The following is a 20,242-nucleotide window of genomic DNA, read 5'->3' on the forward strand; positions in this document are numbered from 1 at the left end:
GGGCATATTTATATTTTCGGAGTCACAGATATCTCTGAAGATGAACAGACATGCAATATGAACATTTCAGTTGAGGTTAGAATTATTATTGTTTTCAGAATAAATGAGTTTGATTGTAACTCTGATTTCAACGTAAAAAGGAGTGATGTAAAGAAGTGACATGAATTTCTGACATTTTAAACACAAGGCCCATTAGGACACAAGGCCCCATTAGAAGTAGTCCTCTACTTAATATTCCATTGGTGTATGAAAAACATGATTATATAGAGTCTCTAATTTGGCATTAAACAAGGTTATTCACAATGTTATATTGGACTTCAAGAAATTATTTTAGGACTTTTAATGATCTCTAGCGGTCCCATCAGATCTTGTCCTACAGATGCTCCCTTGGGGTTTTAAAGTACTATATTTTTCAGAGTATAAGACACCTTTCCCCCCCCCAAAAAAGATGGTGAAAATCTGGGTGCGTCTTATACTCCGAATGTAGCCCCACCCAGCTTCTCAAAGGGAGGTTTCAGAGGCTGAAAAAAGCATCAGAAACGAAGCTTCAGAAAAAAAGCCCCCAAACAGAGCTTCAGAGGCTTTTTTTCTGAAGCTCTGTTTCGGAGGCTTTCAGAAGCAGGAAAAAGTTTTTTCTGAAACAGAGTTTCAGAAGTTTCAGAGGCAGAAAAAAAAAGCAAAAAAAAAAAAAAAGCAAGGCACAGAGCTCACAATCAAGGAACCTGTTGCTAAAATTCACCTCTGAGAACAGCTGATTGGGGGTATTATGGGAGGCCGATGCACCTGCCAATCAGTTTTTTTGTTATTTTCCTCCCCAAAAATTAAGGTGCATCTTATACTCCGAAAAATATGGTAGTTTTGCAGTGTACATACAAAGGAAGTGTCTCAGCCATGGTTTCCCATGGAGTATATTTTCCCTTCTCTCATCCCTTTTTATGGTTGCTTCCAGCCATTTTGGCCAATGGGAACTGGAATAGCCAGAGGCTTTCTTGCAGCCATGGACTCTGCCTGGATGGTACGAAGCTGGTCCTTAGGAACAGGTCCTTTGGAGGTCCTTGCAGAAAGGTAATGAAATGCCCGTTTCTCTGTATGCATTTTTGTACGTCCATATGTATGCTGTTGTAAGCAGAAAATTCATCTACTATTAAAATGTATCTACTGTATGTCTAAGAGTATGGAACTTCAGGATCATTAATGTGCAGTGTGTGGGCATTTATTAGCATCTTCTTATATGTCAATTCTATGCCCTCCTATTTGTCCCTGTGCTAGTCAATGTGTTATCCAGAGATATTTGTTATTTTCTGTGTTCAGCTACAATAGCATAGCAAGGAGTAACACACTTTTCTCTTTGTGCATGGGGTAAAAAATGGCTTAAACTGAAGTATCGGAACATAATTAGGGGGACACAGAGAAAGTTGCCTCATTATGCTTCTAATTGGCAACATTCTTAAGCCCAAAATTCAGGTTAAAAAACATGATTGTTATATTCCCATAACACATTAAGCCCAAAACAAATGTCATAGTTGTTTCACACAACTTGCAAAACAATGTCTGGGTTACTACTACATATGAACCACAAATTATTCAACCCCTTTAGCTTAGTTTTGTGTGTGGTGTGTATGCCAACACAAATGTAAGTCTCCCTGTGTTTGGTGATTTTTAAAAGTGCCTTTTTAAAAATGGCAGTATTAGTGAATTATTTAACTTGGTGCGATATATAAAAAGGACACGGAAGATTTATCTAGGCAGATTGGATCAAGAAAATTATATGACATTATAATCAAGGATGCAGTTCATATGGGTTAGGATGCATTGAAATAAGTGAAACCTACATTTAAGCAGCATTGTCAAAAATGGCATTGAATACACCAGCCTTTTAGAATTACAGGAACTGAGCATTTGAAAATGAGCTATTATAGAGTATACTTATCTATCTATCTAATAAACAGCAGTGTAATTAATTGTAAGTATTCTTTTCCAATATGCATTTTTCTTTCATTAAACAATAGCATTATTAGCTTCACTTTTTGTACATTGGGGGAGATGGTAAAATGTGTAAAAAGGGGGGAAATGATGGCAGTGCAAAAACCTGGAACAAATTAAATAGATGTCCCCTTGCTAAGTATTAATTATTTCCTGCTCCCTTAATTTTCATCTCATGGAAGAATTAACAACACAGTGCTCACTAATCTTTTTCTCTTGTTTAACTCCCTTAAATATCCCAGCTTAGCCTCACTCATCTTTCTGAGTTTTCTCATTGCATTTGGTTCCTCTCAACAGACCAAGCACTGTCCTGATTTGAAAACTGCATGAAATGTGCAGTTTGTCAAGATGCCACTTTGCTTATCTTTGCAAGGCAAATTTTTTTCCATTGGTATGTACTTCGCTGGCGGTCAGTGAAGCATAGTGTCGAGCGAATTGGAAATTAAGACCATAATCAAAATGACTTCTCTATTATACCTGCCTTTCTTCCTCTGCTTACTCAACCAAGCAGCAGTTTCTTGCAATATGGAAGACTTGGAAAGGGCCCTGTTTCATTCATTTGAAAGTATAAATGCTAGCGTCAAGCTGTTTGGGTATGGATCAGGCAATTATTCTAGATGCAGAAAAGTATAACCATTTGACAGGTAGTCCTTGATTTAAGACCGCAATTGAGCTTCAAATTTCTGTTGCTAAGCAAGACAGTTATTAAGTGCGTTTTGCCCCATTTTATGAACGTTCTTTCCACCATTGTTAAATGAACCACTCCAGTTGTTAAGTTAGTAACACTGCTGTTGAGTGAATCTGGATTTCCCCATTGATTTTGCTTGTCAGAAAGTCGCAAAAGATGATCACATGACCCTGGGACACTGGAACCATCATAAATATGGATCAGTTGCCAAGCATCCGAATTTGGATCATATGACCCTGGGGATGCTGTAACGGTCATAAGTGTGAAAAACGGTCCTAAGCCACTTTTTTTCAGTGCCGTTTTTAACTTCAAGTGATCACTAAATTAATGGTTGTAAGTCACGGACTATCTGCAGTTGAGGCACCATAGTACATGCCATCCACCCAGTAGAATATAGTCATTTTGCTCTAAGAAGTAAAGTCATGTCTATCAATGTCTTTTATATCACTGAAACTGGCACCCTTGTCCTATTTTTCCTAGAGAGAGCATCTATAGGTTGTTGCCTCAAACTACACCAGAAAATGTCAGCAAGAACTTCAGCCAATACAGCATTGATCCTGTCACTCGATACCCCAACATCAATATCAATTTCCTAAGGCCAAGCCAGGTAATTGGCTCTATCCTGTGGTGTTCCAGGATTTATGATGGGCACAGAATAGAATAGAATAGAATAGAATAGAATAGAATAGAATAGAATAGAATAGAATAGAATAGAATAGAATAGAATAGAATAGAATTTTATTGGTCAAGTGTGATTGGACACACAAGGAATTTGTCTTGGTGCATATGCTCTCAGTGTACATAAAAGAAAAGATACATTCATCAAGAATCATACAGTACAACACTTAATGATAGTCATAGGGTACAAATAAGCATTATGTAGCCAGTTGAAGAAATAGCATTGAAGTAATATAAATACAGCACTGAAGTACTACAATATAACATGTCAGCTGCAGCAACAGAACAGAATAAATCAAAACTTGCCACAAAAGAAGTCTTGGGGTCACTTTTGGCTTTGAGTAGTTTTTATTTTATTTATTTATTTATTTATTTATTTGATTTATATACCGCCGTACTCCCGAAGGACTCAGGGTGGTGAACAGCCAACAATAAAATGTTACGTTCATTTTTGTCCATGGAAGGATCTATTTATATATATATATATATATATATATATATATATATATAAATGGCGGTGTGTGTGTGTGTGTGTGTGTGCGTGTGTATGTGTGTTCCAGCATAACTCTGGAACGCCTTGAGCAATTTCAACCAAACTTGATACACAGATGACTTACTCTCTAGAAAAAAATAATGTGGGGGTAAGACACCCCCAATACTCTTCAGTGTGTGTGTGTGTCTGTGTGTTCCACCATAACTCTGGAATGCTTGGGCCACTGAAATGAAAAGGAATGAATGATATCTATAGTGTCAAATCCCAGTACTTTTGACAGTGATAGCATGCATTTTGGATTCACGTTCTGTTAAGATACAGCCTGTTGTGCCTTAAAATGGCTTCTACTGTACAGCACAGTGGAACTGTGCCATGGTAACGGCTTCACAGTACTCCACTAGGGGGCTCCCTCTGGTAAGGGGGATTGATTCTTAAATACCTGGCCAACGCCAGGTTATCGGCTAGTATTGTTTATAAACATGTCCAAATAATTAAGACAAAAAGTGTATTGGAAAGGAAATAATTTCATAATTATTTGGGCAGGGTTTTTTGTTTGTTTTTTTGTTAACCTTTATTCCATGAAATGTATAAACAAGTGATAGTCATTGGCTACCATAATCTAAACTTAGAGGAGGAACATCATTGGGCTTGTTAAATATTTAGATGTGAGATCTCAGTCAATCCTAGAGTGTAAAGGCAAAATGTGGAAACAATTTGGGATGGTTTTTGACATTAATATGCAATGTTCAAATGCATTCAACAAACAAGAGTCATTGGCTATTAATATTCCTGGGCTATATTAGAAGTGAGTTTTCTGCAGATACTTAATACAGTTTGCCCACTCTTTGGCCAATGGACAATTGCTTTGTTGGTATCTTGACATTTGATGTGATACATGCACTCTTTTGGGGCTGCTGCAGGTACGTCATTTGTATGATACAGGAGACTTGAAGGATATTCAACTGGAGATAGAAAATTTGGTGAATTCTAGGACACCGAAGTTATCACGGAATGGTAAGTCATTCCATGCATTCCTTGTTACTGTCTTTTTTTTTTCCTTTCCTTCCTGGAAATTTGAAATTGGATTCCATGCCAGCTGCCATTTTCAAATAGTGCATTAAGAGAATATTGGCTGGATATTTACTTAAGCTGTGTTGTAGCCATTAGTGATCTCTTTGACTCCCAGGCTCTTATAAATACACTTAGTATTCACTTATGTACACTTACATTCTTATGGACAGGAATGAGAATAAAAACATTTTCCTTAGAGCTCTGTGTGCATTAAAAGTAGAGAGACAAGAGGGTTTTGTTGTGCTATCAGGACCAGGAAATTGGTATTTTCTGACTGATGTAACTCTGTGTTTATGAACAATCTTTCCTAATGCTGTGCCCTCTTAATTGTTGTATTATAGCCTTCAAAATTTTGGGCCAACATGCCCTTTAGGCCTATATGTCCTTTAGTTATACAATATTGGCATGAAATTCTTTAATCTCTGGTTCAGTATATATGAAGAGCACCCGTCAGAATAAAATTGATTTATAATGGGGGTGGACAGTCTATAAATCTGGGGCTTCAGGTTGACTTGAGTTCCATTTTCAATGCCCAAGCTATCCCTCCTAAACATGATTGTTAAAGACTGATGTTACAGTTCTTGGCCCATTTTGAGTTGGGAAAGGGAAATAGTTAAAAAAAGAAAAAAGGTAAAGGTTCCCCTCGCACATATGTGCTAGTCGTTCCCGACTCTAGGGGGCGGTGCTCATCTCCGTTTCAAAGCCGAAGAGCCACCGCTGTCCAAAGATGTCTCCGTGGTCATGTGGCTGGTATGACTAAAAGCCAAAGGCGCACGGAACGCTGTTCCCTTCCTACCAAAGGTGGTCCCTATTTTTCTACTTGCAGTTTTTACGTGCTTTTGAACTGCTAGGCTGGCAGAACTGGGACAAGTAACGGGAGCTCACCCTGTTACGCGGCACTAGGGATTCAAACCCCTGAACTGCCGACCTTTCAATCGACAAGCTCAGCGTCTTAGCCACTGAGCAAGACAACTGTCAAATTCTTCTCCAAATCCTAGCTTAATCCATATGTATAATGCACCACTGCTACTTTGTATTTCTTAGTTCTCTGCCCAAATATTACAACTGGCTTTTGTCCACCAGAATGATCGAGAATACTACTTTCATAGTCACATCAAACACTATAATACTGTCTCTCAATGTTTATTTCAGAGTCTGTGGCCCGTTCTAGCAAACTTCTGGGCTGGTGTCAGAGACAGACAGATGGATATGTTGGTGTGAACATAACAGATCTTACAATGTCATGGAAGAGTGGCCTAGCACTGTGTGCTATTATTCATCGATTTCGTCCAGACTTGATGTAAGCAATAGCATTTGCTTGTGAATAGCTATTTGAAGAAATTCAGTCAGGCAATTGAGGGGGTATTTATATTTTCCTAAGCTATAGTAGATAAGAGTTTTTGTTATAATTTAGAAAACGTATTTTTCTCTTCCAGAGATTTTGATTCTTTAGATGAATACAACATTGAGAAGAACAATCAGCTAGCATTTGACATTGCTGAGAAAGAGCTTGGAATATCTCCCATCATGACTGGCAGAGATATGGCGTCAGTTAGTGAACCAGACAAGTTGTCCATGGTCATGTATCTCACCCAATTTTATGAGATGTTCAAGGACTCTCTTCCTTCCAATGGTAAGATACATATTATGCATCTACTACAATCTTTGAAAGTTGCAATATAGAACTGACAGCTCTTGTTCTAGTCTAGAACAATTTATTTTCTTTGATGCTGAAAGAGAATGTTTCCTGTGTCTAAATTTTTCTCAAGATAATAGATACAATATAGTAAATGGTAATCCCGTTTACTGTTCTTATAGGGACATTATTTTGTGAAGCATTCTGGATTGAATTATTTCTGAGATGATGAGATAGAAGATTGACCTGTCTGCTACTATCATAGTGTTTTTCCATCAAGACTATCTCTTTACCTTTGTAATATTTTTACATTGCTGATGAATTATGCAAAGAACATTCAAACTGGTTCTGTCACAATTTAATATTAAAGGCAAAAATGTGACCTTAAAAGAAGTAGAAACTTCTACAGGAAGAAAGTTGAAGACTATCTGTTAGAGCAAGTCTGTGAATAAGAGGTTGTAGTGAAAAATATGTACCTTATATGATCTAACCAAATGGTTAGTAGCAGGGGTAGGTTCTACTTACCTTTACTGTTGGTTTGCAATGGGATCGCGAACCGGTAGTAGAAGAAGCTTATGTGCATGCGCAGATCGCCGATGATGACATCCGAGGTAGTGGGCAGGGCCTCCCACCGGTTTTACTACCGGTTCTTGTGAACCGGTCCGAACCGGGGGCAACCCACCACTGGTTAATAGCAATAATATCTAAAAATGTAATTGTGTTGCCAAAGCTAAAGTAATTTTGCAGTAAGGATATGAAAATAAATTGTTCCCAGAAAAATAAGACCTTGTATTTTGTCTTTGGAGATAAAGAATATATATATATATGTTTTAAAAAGTAATACCTTCCTTGTTAGGCATTATTTGTGCTCTCATCTCTACTTGAGGGTGGCAAACATTGTCTTGTTATGGATCTTAAATGATTGCAATGAAAATCAATTCCTAGGATAGAAAAAACATTAAATGGAGGATTAGCTTTTGTGGTTTGCAACTGAGTGTAGACAGCGGAAATAGCTATACTTGTGTAGCAAAGAGCCAACATCAAAGTCTGAACTTTGGGAGATTTTTTATTTTGTTATGCCTCCATTAATTTTTTGTTTCTTTTTATAGATAATCTGGAACTGAATGCAGAAGAAAAAGCTGCTTTAATTACTAACACCAAATCACCAATTTCCTTCCTAAGCAAATTGGGACAGACTATTTCACGGAAACGGACACCAAAGGTAAATAATGTTTTTGAAATAAAGGTAAATCTCAGTAAGATTGTGATTTAATAGCCCACTTGAAGGAATATCAGTTAAATCCAAATTTATATTACAATTAGAATTCTTTATTAGCCAAGTGTGATTCAACACACAAGGAATTTGTCTTGGTGCATACGCTCTCAGTGTACATAAAAAGAAAAGATACATTCGTCAAGAATCATAAGGTATAATACTTAATGATAGTCATAGGGTATAAATAAGCAATCAAATCATACCAGGAAACTATCAATATAAATCATAAGAATACAAGCAAAAAAGTTACAGTCATAGTCATAAGTGGGAAGAGATGGGTGATATATCATTTGCATTGTGTAATTATTTCATTTGCAAATGAACCAATTGGTCCTAATTTTCTCAGTTTTGGATTCTTTCAGAAATAATAGATTTTGCTTGAAGTTTGAGGGTGAAGTCCAAACTAAAATGTCCAGTGCATCCAAAGTCAACTGAATGGAAGTTAGAGAATCAAGTTGTACTGAATTCCTAGGGCTGTGTTTTGATATGAAGCTGGGTGCATGATTTTTGAGTGTCATATTGGGTAGCTTGGAAGAGAAACTTGGAGCAACTGGAGCTGCTTATCTCCTAGAAAGATGACTATGATGGTCGTTCATTGGCTTTTTTTTTAGAGTCTGCACTTCTGTAAAAATTCATTTTATCTATTTTGCTCTGGAAGTTTGTCATTATTTACTTGGTTCCTTTGCTAGCGTAGAGTAGGTGGAATGGGTGTAAAAGGTATGCTTCATATAGATAATCAGTAATATCTGAAAAGCAAGAAAATTTAGCCTTGCAAATGTGTGTTAAAAGGTTGTATGGGAAAGAGTCAGTTCCTTGTTTGAACTGAAGTAGAAGTTTGGTCTCTTTTCGAATGGAAACATCTGTGGTCTCTGAACTACAGACAACCTGGATCTATTAAAAACAGATCTATAATTGATACTTATAGATATGTATAATATTATTATACATATAATATGTAAGAGTATCAAAAGACAACTGTCTTTTGATACTCCTACATACTATTACGTGCCATAGGCATGGATATTATTCAGAGCCAGTGCAGTTCCCAAGATGTGTATGGCATCAACTCGGAAAGGTTGTTGCCTGGATGATGGCAAGTAGTCCTTGACTTATGACCACAATTGAGCCCAACATTTCTGTTGTTAAGTGAGGCATTTGTTGGTCCTGCCCCATTTTATTACCTTTCTTCAGAGGTGGGTTTCAGCAGGTTCTGACCAGTTCTGGAGAACTGGTAGCGGAAATTTTGAGTAGTTCGGAGAACCGGTAAATACCACCTCTGACTGGCCCCGCCCCATCTATTGTCTGCCTCCCGAGTCCCAGCTGATCGGGAGGGAATGGGAATTTTGCAATATCCTTCCCTTGGAGTGGGGTGGGAATGGAGATTTTACAGTATCCTTCCCCTGCCACGCCCACCAAGACATGCCACGCCCACCAAGCCACACCCACAGAACCGGTAGGAAAAATTTTTGAAACCCACCACTGCCTTTCTTGCCATAGTTGTTAAGTGAATCACTGGTTGATAAGTTAATAAACTGGTTGTTAAGTGAATCTGGCTTCCCCATAGAATTTGCTTATCAGAAGGTTGCAAAAGGAGATCGTTTGACCCTGGGACACTGCAACTGTCATAAGTATAAACCAGTTGCCAAGCATCTGAATTTTGATCACATGATCGGGGATGCTACAAAGGTTGTAACTGTTGAGAAGGGTCATAAGTCCCTCTTTTCGGTGCCATTGTAACTTTGAATGAATAACTGTTCACTAAATGAACTGTTGTAACTATTACCTGTAGTTACCATGGACCCCCCCAACTGTTTTCTCTCTCTCTCTCTCCCTCTTACACACACACACACACACACACACACACACACACACCTCATATGATTACATTTTGGGCACTTGGCAACCAGCTGAAGTTATACAACTGTTTGCAGCATCCCATGGTCACATGACCACTGTTCCAGGAGTGAAATGTAAAATTTGTTACTACCGGTTCTGTGGGCGTGGCTTGGTGGTGGTGGGGGTAATGTGACGGGTGGGCGTGGCCAACTTTTTTTTTTTTTAAAACTTTTCAAAGCATTTTTTCTAATGCTTTGAAAAGCCTCTGCCGATCAGGCAACTCAGCTGGGATCGTCAGAGACTTTTCAAAGCATTTTTTTTACCACCTCTTCGGCCAAGAGGTTGCAGAAAAAATGCTTTGAAAAGCATCTGACAATCCCAGCTGAGCCGCACAATCATCAGAGGCTTTTTTTTTTTTACTTTTAAAAGCCATTTTTTTCGTCGGAAGAGGTTGTAGAAAAAATGCTTTTAAAAGTTAAAAAAAAAAAAAGCCTCTGGTGATTGTGCGGCTCAGCTGGGCATGGGGGGGGCAGGGATTTTTGCTACCGGTTCTCCGAAGCACTTGCCGCCATCGCTACTGGATCGGGTGATCCGGTCTGAACTGAGAGCATTTCACCCCTGCACTGTTCCCAATATATTTTGCCAGCTTCCAGTATTTATTTCTGTTTTCTGGAAAAAACTGCCCGTTGCAGAAAATTGATTCACTTAACAATCGCAGCATTTGCTTTATAACCATGGTGTTTGCTTAATGAACACCGCAAAAAAAAAAAGCCAAAAAGTAGAGTTCGGTCATCTGATGTCTCGACTTATGACTGCAGTGACATATGACCATAATTCCAGGCTCAGTTACAGTCGTAAGTTGAGGACTACCTGTGATCAAATGAGGACACATTGTCCCAGTTTTTCCAATTGAGGTTTGTTTGTTTGTTTGTTTGTTTGTTTGTTTGTTTATTTATTTATTTATTTATTTATTTATTTATTTATTTATTTGTTTATTTGTTCAATTTATATGCCGCCCTCCTCTGAAGATTCAGGGCCGCTTACAATACACTTGTAGCAATAGCCTTCATTCTTTTGTATATACCTGCTTATTAGGGCTTTTGGCCCCCCATAAGTGGTGTTTCTACAAAGTCAAATTATTACTCCCACAATCCGGGTCTTCAATTTACCTACCTCGGAGGGATGGAAGGCTGAGTCAACCTTGAGCCTGGTGAGATTTGAACTCGCACTAATTGCAGGCAGCTGGCAGCTAAGTGCTACATAACAGCACTTAGTCCTGTTAGGTTGTAGTGGATCGTGGAATAGGCTGATCCAAAAAGTTACAAACACACCGGCTCACTTCAGAAAAAGGACCTCAGGTTGTTCTCAGATGGGAAAAACAGGAATAATAACATTATCAACATATAAAATATGATATAGAGACAACCGGGATTCAGAATTCTCTCTCTTCTGCTTAGGATAAAAAGGAGAAAGATCTGGATGGTTCAGGAAAGAGGAGGAAAACCAGCCAGTCAGAAGATGTAAGTAATACTGTTTTCATTTTTTAAATTCCTGTTCATTTTGGAATCTTAGCTAATTTGGAATTAGAGGAGTCAGGGATCATATATTTGCACAGTACATTGAACTGTAACTTAGCAAAACATTTTTAAATCAGTAATTTCTATGTACTTCAAATGAAATAAATGCAAAAGCCAAACTAAATTGAACGCAACAATCAAAATAGCCAATAAATTGAAATTAAGAGCTAAAATATCCCAGGTTTGATTCTGTCAAACCACAAGTCAACCTAGAACACAGGTGTCAAATTCAAGGCCCAGGAGCCAGATCCGGCCCACTGGGGGCTTAGATCTGGCCCGCGGGGCCAACCTGGAAACAGTGAAGGACCGCCCGCGCTGCCGCCCTCCCATGTTCCGTTTTCACTGGCAGAGGGTTTCAGGAAGCCGTCGCAGCCGAAAACGGAGCTCAGAAGCCCGTTTTCGCTGGCAGAATGCTTGGGCCACCACAGGCGCCCCCGACACGAGTCACTTCGAGTTGGCCACGCCCACCCTGGCCCCATCGAGGACAAACACAACCCCGATGTGGCCCTCAATGAAATTGAGTTTGACACCCCCATTCTGAGTGCCAACATAACTATTTCCGATTGAAAACAAATCACATTTCTTTTGTTTTGGGCACAGCTCCGGCACTTAAATAACTATTTTCATGCAATTTAATCACTAGGTAAATACCAGCAGTCAAAACTGGGACCCACAGCAACCTGTACATTCCAGTGATTAAAAAATGGTGCTCTTTTTAGCTTAATACGTATTTTCTTATCTTGATGCTGGAATAGGGGATAATTTTTCAGAATTATCCCCTATACTGGCACACTATAATCTGGATAATATTTATGCTTTACACTTTTTAGATTCCTGTTCAGTGGGCTTGTTCCCTATCTATCTTCTCCAGATTAAATTTGCTCACCGTACCTTGGCTGTGAGAAGATGGTACGGGTACCTGCTCCCTAGAGAGATCAAAGAACCCCCCCAAAAAATGTCATTCTTCATGGTGGGCTATTTATTGTGGGACACTTTATTCTCTTGCTTTAGGTTGGCCTCCATCACTTTATACATTAGGAAGCAGTTGAAAATATTTTGAGTTTGGATGCCACAACACCAAATTTTTTAAAAAAGATATTTAATATTTGGATTTTATGGATATCTTGAATTTACTCTTGTAAACCACCTAGAGTCACTTGAGTAAGGGAAGTACATACCACTATAAATAAAAGAGTAAGAACTTAACTTTAAGAGGTTAAGATCTGACCGGAGCTCAAAAGAATCTTGCATTCCTCAACATAGTTTTGGGATTTATAACAGCAAGAAGCCTGAAGCCCTTGTTACTAAACTTTCCTGCACACAGTCACTTGGGTTTCTAATCCTTAAGAAGACATTGAATGGCTGCCATATAGTTTACAAGATGCTTAATCATCAGCTTTAATTTCTACAAATATTAGATGGGGAGAAAAATGTGTTACTGGGCGTTCACTTCCAACAGTGATCATGGACATGATTGAATATTTATTTAATGTTATGTATCACATTTCTACACTGTTCCATTTTACCTAAGTATCTCTGGGCAGTTTACAATAACAATTAGAATATTTCTTTATAAAATCAATAAAATGAAGTAAAAATAAATCGAACCCTGTCTATATAGTTGGATATTAGGATGAAGCATTCTGCCTTTGCCTTGACATACTCCCTGTCTACTTTCACGGGTTTAATTTGGTCAAAGGATTAGTCATTTATGTGATTCTCCATGTGCTAATAAAGCTCAGAGACTGCTTTCCTCCCCCTCTAGTCTTTATTAAACCATTGGGTAAACTTACATGGAACATATTCCTAACTTTACTTTGGTCTCAGAATCTTTGGAATTTTAAAATATGTGGTGTATCCTAATGGAAGATTATACATTAACATTTGTAATTCTGAACCAATAGGATTTGGTTTTCTTTGCATTCCTTAGTTGAACGTAGGGAATTTGCATTTTTAATTTGTTTTTGTAAATGGCCATAGATCAGGGGTGTCAAACTCTCGGCCCATGGGCCGGATGCATCATCATCATCATCATCATCATCATCATCATTATTATTATTATTATTATTATTATTATTATTATTATTATTAATTAAATTTGTATACCGCCCTACTCCCAAAGGACTCAGGGCCGTGAACAGCCAAAAGATAAAATACATATAATACAAATGTTTAAAAACCATTAAAATACAATTAAATAATTTGGCCCAGAAAACAAATTGTAAAACACCCCAAATTTATAAGACAAATTTAAAATTTAAAAAAATTTAAAAACAGTTTAAAAAAGAGGTTAGGCCAGGCCGGCCTGCTGGAATAGGAATGTTTTGAGGGCACGGCGGAAAGTGCGCAGGTCTGTAATCCTCCGTATCTCCGGAGGGAGCTCGTTCCAGATGGCAGGTGCTCCCACAGAGAAGGCTCTTCCCCTGGGGGCCACCAGTCGACACTGTTTGACCGATGGCACCCTAAGAAGCCCCTCTCTATGGGAGCGTACTGGTCGGTGAGAGGCTACTGGTGGCAGAAGGCGGTCTCATAGATACCCCGGTCCTAGGCCATGGAGCGCTGTAAAGGTGGTAACCAAAGCCTTGAAGCGTACCTGGAAGACCAAGGGGAACCCCATGTAGAGAACATTGCAGTAGTCCAGGCGGGAAGTGACGAGGGCATGAGTGACCGTATTTAACGAGTCCCAATCCAGAAAGGGACGCAACTGGCGAATCAGGCGAACCTGATAAAATGCCCTCCTGGCCACAGCCGTCAAATGCCCTTCTAGAGACAGTTGTGAGTCCAGGAGGACACCCAAGTTGCGAAACTGGCAAGAATGAGAACATTCTTCAGAACTCATAATGATGCTCAGAACTGGAATTGGGTAGAGGGATTTTCAAGTGTACCCGAAAGGAATCTCTTAATCCATTCTTGACACTGATCTGTAGGAAGACACTTCCAGAAGCTGTCGTGAAGACAGGCCCACCCTTGTAAGTGCCCTGACCGAGAGAAGAATTGATGCCGCTATCGGGAACCAGAATAAAGTGAAGTCTATGGCAACACAGCTGCTAGCCAAATTTGAGGAGAACGCCCCCGCACAGTCCACAGGCCTTCGGAGACAGGTGAGAAGGGACCTCGTATTGGATGCATTTGGGGCTTTAGTTAATGCTTTGATAAAGGACGGATCTTCTTGCCTTGGAGGGGCATTTGAACTTGAGTGGAGGTCATGCAAGTCTCCCTCTGTAGCCAAACAAGTTATAAAAGCTGCTCTTGCATTCTAGGAATCAAGAAGCCCTTTTTAATCCTGCTGGAGTTTTATGCCAATCTGCCCAAGAGCAGTGCTGGAATACAGAGACATGATGGCAAGTTGCCATTTCTTTGCTCAGTGTCTAGAAATAATTTGGGGTTGGAGGCCTGATCAGGTTCCCAGGTCATGAAAGCTACTGCTTGAGAGCCCCGTCAGCCCCCGGCTCTGTGCTGATCCTGGAATGAAATGTAGTCTTCAGGGAACTTCTTTGTAAAATAATCTTGGATGAATTGCCATCTGTTCAACATACAGAAGACAATTTTTCAGTAGCTGTTGCAATGAATCATTAATACATAATCAGCTTCTCTGTTTGAGAATGTGGTTCAAATAACTGGCTTCACCCAGGGATCCTATAGGATTTATTTAACTTGACTGAGCACTGCAGGAGACGTATCTTTTTCCCAGTGAGCATTGTATCCAATTTGCAATGTGCTGCAAACGGAATGCCAGAATTTCAAACGATACCCTGGTAAAGATACTGTTGGCATGAAGAACGGATTAAAACATCTGTGCTGTGATTATTTTAGGAATTTTTTTTTTCACTTCCAATCTAAACCTATTCAAGTAACTTGTCCAAATAATAGGAGACAGATGGCCTCCTCGTGGCTACGTTTCTGTCTTCCTTCCCCATTCCCCCCGCCCTTCCATTTTTAAATATTTCTCTACTTTTTTGTTTGCCAACTAATTTTTTCTTACTCCATTTTTTCTCCCCCTCCTTGATGTCTGTCTTCGAATCACCCTGTTTAATATCTACCCCCGTCCCTTTGTGGGTTTCTTTGTGAGTTCCGTTTTTTGCCTTTTGTGGAAATGCCCACCATCCTGGGCATGTTATGACCTGCATGCAACATTCTGCCCAGCCTTATCAAGACCGTGCTCTCAGCCATCCTGCCTATCGACAGCGAGAGCAGGGCCGCCATGCCCCAATACCTCAGTGGAAACAGGTAAAACGAACCCCAATGAATGAGTGTCACACTGCCACACTGCCCCATTGGCTACTGCTTTTCCATCCCACACTACTACTCCTGCTCCTTTACGCAGGCCCTGCTTTCTGTTCAAGATCTCCGAACCTACTAAAAAGTTATGGCTTATATATGGTTCCTAGTTTCGAGTCATCAGTAAAATTGATAGCACAGAAAAGATAGCAAAGATCCTTTCTAATGTATCTTATTAACAAAACCTTGAGCAGTCATGAAATCACTACTCTGAAAGCATCTAATAAATGTAATTTCATTTATATGGAAGCATGGCTATCCCATCAGTTTATATAATCATGATTTGAAGATATTTTCAATTCAATCTTAGGAGAAGTTGATATTATTGCATTCTAATATCTATGAGGAACTTTCTTGAGGGAGATATAATCTGCAGTACTGGTAAACAATATGAGAATTAGCCCTGACAGAAATACTTCACACATTTTGAAATATACCAATTGTACATCCTTCTTGCACTAATATAGAGGAACTGGCAGTTGCCCAAAGATGCATCTTTCTGTTTCTGTTACAGATGATAAGAAAAGTTTATTTCATTTGGCATTATGGATTTTTGTTATACTTAACAGTAGACGCTGGTCTTTTTCAGCTTGAAGAATTTTCAAAGAGATTTTATTATAGTGTAAATGTAAAAAAGATATTTAATTTAATTGGGAGAAATCGTTTAGAAATTAAACACGTGTCTTCTGATTCCTATTCTAGTATTGTTTTAAGTATTCAATGTATAGATTCTTCAAGGAAATCAGTTTATGGTTAGGAAACAATCTCATCAGAACATGAGCAAAAACCCGCAAACTAATGTGAGGATTAATAATATACTAATAATGTTTCTAAACATTCACATACAATAGGTATATAGACTCTTTTAAAGGAAACGTATAGCAGTACTAGAGCTTCTAATATTTTCTCAGTTTACATCTGCTTAAAACACAAATGAAAATGAAGATGAGTCTATTTAGTCTTTTGCTGGTGAATATCTCTTGTTGACTTACTTATTTATAGCAGCTATTGTCCATCATTATTATCAACCTATGGATAGCCTCTTTCAACCTGTTACCATCAGCAGGGTATCAGATTATGAAATGCTCCTGTAATTATTTACCAACATATTTTAATTTGTGTATCAGCCACTCAGTCAAAACATACATACTTCCTACTTGCTTCTAGCCAAAATTGTGCACAACGTTCTGAAAGCAAAATGAAGTGGAAAATAGCAGACAGAACGTAACCGTGCCGGATGGATATGCTTCATTTGCAGCTCAGATCATGTGTTAAGTGCAGAGCCAAGAAACATGGAATTAATCTGCAAGAAAGGAATATTTTCAAAGTTGTTTTGCAACATGGCTCTCTTTTTGGTGTGTAGCTTAAAATACCAAGTTGATAGAGTAGAACCTTGCTATGTTATATAGTTTAATTTCTTTCTTCTAAGGAATTTATGTACAGGACTCAGGGCCAATCCACACAACTCTCAGACTTAAAGGTTTTTCACTTTTTTTGTAGCAGATCGTTTAATTTCTTAACCTAGATTCAGATGAGTCCCTGAGAAAGCAGTAGTCTGAAATATAATTATAACATGGGTGTGATTCTGGCTACCAAAGTGAAATTGCTTTGAGATCTTAATCTTCACAATTGTCGTATGCAAAGACAGTGCTGCTAAAGTGTGATGCTATCTTGATCAATGAAAAGCACATCAAGGATGATTTACTGGAACAAGATGAATTATCATAAGAGATTTCAGCATTTGAAGAACTTTTGGTGGCCAGCTAATGGAAAAGACACTATAAGAATATAACAAATATCCCACAAGCTATCCAAAATCAGTTAAAGGAGATATGCCTTTCTAACAATGGTTGCAAGATCTCATGACTTTGTTCCTTATATTTTTTTTCTTCTGATTGTATCAGATGGTAGTTGTTCATGAACAGAACTGTTTGTCTTCTCTCTCCTCTATATGCACCCTAAACCCCTTTTTCCTCCCAAAGAGGAAATCTTTAATGGAAATTTCCATTTTTATTACTACCAACACAAGGAGAATATTGTAATTACAGACAAAAATTTTAGTTAGGGCATTTTTTTTTTTTTTGAATGAACTTCATTCTGGTCAATATCATGGTTTCTTCTTGAAGACAAAGCATATATGGCTTTGAAGGTGAAAGGTACAACATTTTCCAAATTACTGTTTAAGAGTCTTATAAATTATGGTGTGAACTTTTGCTGAAGCTCATTGAACAAGTCAACCATCTCTTTGCTCAGTAGCTTGAAGCATGTAGAAACATGGTATCTTCTCCAAGAGAAACAGCATCAAATTTAAGTGGAACAGCTCTTTGATGTTCTTTCAACTTACAGACAAGAAACAATTCATCCCACATATGTTTTGGTCAGATCTAAGAGTGTCTGAGACATTAGTCCTTTGTGTTTTGATTGTATTTCACAAAAAGATGTGACCAAAAGAATCTTATATCTCTTATTCACTTGATACTTTACCTTGAACAAATTTAATTAAGTAGATTCAACATCTTTCTACCAATTCTAATCATCCTCACATTTTTATTAACATGAGTATACACAGTCAGAAGTATAGTCTCTCTTATTTTTATAAAAATGGACATTATTAAAAAGATTAAATCTACTCTTCTACCATGTTAGGGAAAAATTCTAGCAATAGTACTGAAGAAATAAACATGACTGCTCTATGGTTGAAGACAGTTTCATCTTGAACTTAACAGCTTTACTCTTCATTTGCATACTAATAGCACAAGTGTGTGTGTGTGGGAGTGGGAGTGGGGACGGGAAGGGGAAATAAAGTTTTGAAACTTAAAATTGTGGATTGGAATTCTGATGGTAGGTCATTGTGTCAAGATAGCCAAATGTGTTTATTACTTGATGGAGAAGAATTATGTCAGCAACAACATCAGATCTTTTTACACTGAAATGGAAAAAGGTTATCATTATAGAAGAACATCAACAGCGAATTCTGTAATGCACAATCTCCTTTTTACCTTTAATGCGTTGACCCAGGGAACATCCTTCATCGTTGTATTTTTGGAAACCAAGAACTGAGTGCTACATCTCAAGTGGAAAATAGTGTATTCTACATTTTTAGAAGTTTGATGGAATGGTCCATACTTTAGATGAATTTATTGGGACATGATAGAGTGAAGCCCAGGACCAAAAAGAAGGAAAATACAAAACTGGAATAATAAACTGCAACTGTGAATTAAGTTGCACAAATTGTAGTGATATTTATGAAGAATAAGATTATTAATATTACTGATCATGAAGACTTTGTATTGTGCTCAAGGATTCAGAGGTTGAATGTCATGGCTGGGGAACAATCATATTGTATGGACTGACACACTGACATCTTGTTTGCATGTTTTCGAAAGATGAAAAAGATGGGCACCCAGGAGTGTGGTTTGCAAAGTTACATTCCTATGGAACATCGTGACTCCATCTCTAAACACATAGTCACCATAGTATCAGGAAGTTTGGAAGATAGGCCGGTGTAGATGTAGAAATGTCAGGTCCTATTACAGTGTAGTGTAGTATTAGCTTAGGGGAACTAGAAAGAAATCCAGGTGGAACCTTATGTCAGTCATCAATCATCATGTGGTCCCTCATGATATGAGTCATCATTAGGCAAGCAGTAAAGTTGATGATATACTTATGTTGTATGACCTGTATATTCTGGTATGCTTTGCAATTAATATTATTGAATTGGGAAAATAATATAAAAATAGGAAACAGCAGTATATTTCTCAACAACAACAATAGCTTGAGTTGTTTTATGCAGATTGTTCAACATTGCATTGAGTAGGGCAGGCAATTCGTTTTGCTTGACTGTATTTTGGTGCTTTTGAAAGTGGACACAGAATTTCATATTTGAACGTTTTTGAGCATTTCAGACACATGAAGCAACTTGTTATGAACATTTGTGAAAATTTTCAGGTGAAGTGAAAACCCTGCCCTTTAAGAATTTGCTCTGCAGAGGTTCTAGCTCAGAGGTCTTCAAACTTGGCAGCTTTAAGACTTGTGAACTTCAACTCCCAGAATTGAAGTCCACAAGTCTTAAAACTGCCAAGTTTGAAGACCTCTGGCTCCTAAAGTAAGAAAGAAAACAAGGTCCATTTCTTTCAAATCACTTGTTCTCTTTGATTCCTCCCCCATATATTCACCTGCCACACTCATTATCCCCAGCAACATCGCATTGGCTAAAGGCCACAATCCAAATTTCAGAGGACCCCAAAAATTTAAGGAGCACTGCTCCAGATGATGCATTTTTTCAGCCACAACTCAGGCAAAATGCAGGGGAAGGCGCTTAAAATGTATTCCTTGGCTACACAATTTGAGATTAAGCAGTTCCGTATTTGAACGAAAAGGTTTTGCTCCTAGGCTGGTTTTCTCTGCAGAAAAAAAAAAAATTAAGATGTTGAGTTTTGTATGCGGGGTCTTAAAATGAAGCCGATGATATTGTTTTTCTTGTTCTATCATTTTAAAACAAAGATGAGGAAAAAGGAGCGTTGTCGGACCTGTCCCAAAAAAGTGATCATGCTCTCTTCTTCTTCCATTTGTACTTCCTCTCCATCGTACCCCAGTCAGCAGGTGATTTCATTCTGCATGCTCTGTCTTTCCTTTTTCTCTTCCTCCTTGCTTCTTCAACTGGACTACATGCCCTTCTTGGGTTGAGTTTCTCCTTAAGAGCCTGCAGATCTCTTGATCAGATTCT

General features: G+C 38.3%; 1 protein-coding gene across 14 annotated transcripts in view; it reads left to right on the top strand.

Moving 5' to 3' along the window:
- MICAL3 (microtubule associated monooxygenase, calponin and LIM domain containing 3) overlaps positions 1-20,242 on the top strand; it is a 205,664-nt gene that overhangs the window by 101,655 nt on the left and 83,767 nt on the right. For 6 of the 14 annotated variants that reach the window (XM_087873078.1, XM_087873080.1, XM_087873082.1 and 3 more), the window contains exons 9-17: positions 950-1,065; positions 3,152-3,278; positions 4,763-4,856; positions 6,066-6,213; positions 6,350-6,546; positions 7,659-7,771; positions 11,119-11,181; positions 14,166-14,339; positions 15,382-15,465. In XM_087873078.1, the coding sequence (XP_087729204.1) occupies positions 950-1,065; positions 3,152-3,278; positions 4,763-4,856; positions 6,066-6,213; positions 6,350-6,546; positions 7,659-7,771; positions 11,119-11,181; positions 14,166-14,339; positions 15,382-15,465 (1,116 nt within the window). Of the gene's footprint in view, positions 1-949; positions 1,066-3,151; positions 3,279-4,762; positions 4,857-6,065; positions 6,214-6,349; positions 6,547-7,658; positions 7,772-11,118; positions 11,182-14,165; positions 14,340-15,381; positions 15,466-20,019; positions 20,119-20,242 lie in introns of all 14 variants that reach the window. The other 8 variants (XM_087873085.1, XM_087873087.1, XM_087873089.1 and 5 more) reach the window with 2 other exon arrangements.

Source organism: Pantherophis guttatus, chromosome 7 (genome assembly GCF_059756535.1).
Source record: "Pantherophis guttatus breed Tessera chromosome 7, ASM5975653v1, whole genome shotgun sequence".
Classification (NCBI taxonomy): Eukaryota; Metazoa; Chordata; class Lepidosauria; order Squamata; family Colubridae; genus Pantherophis; species Pantherophis guttatus.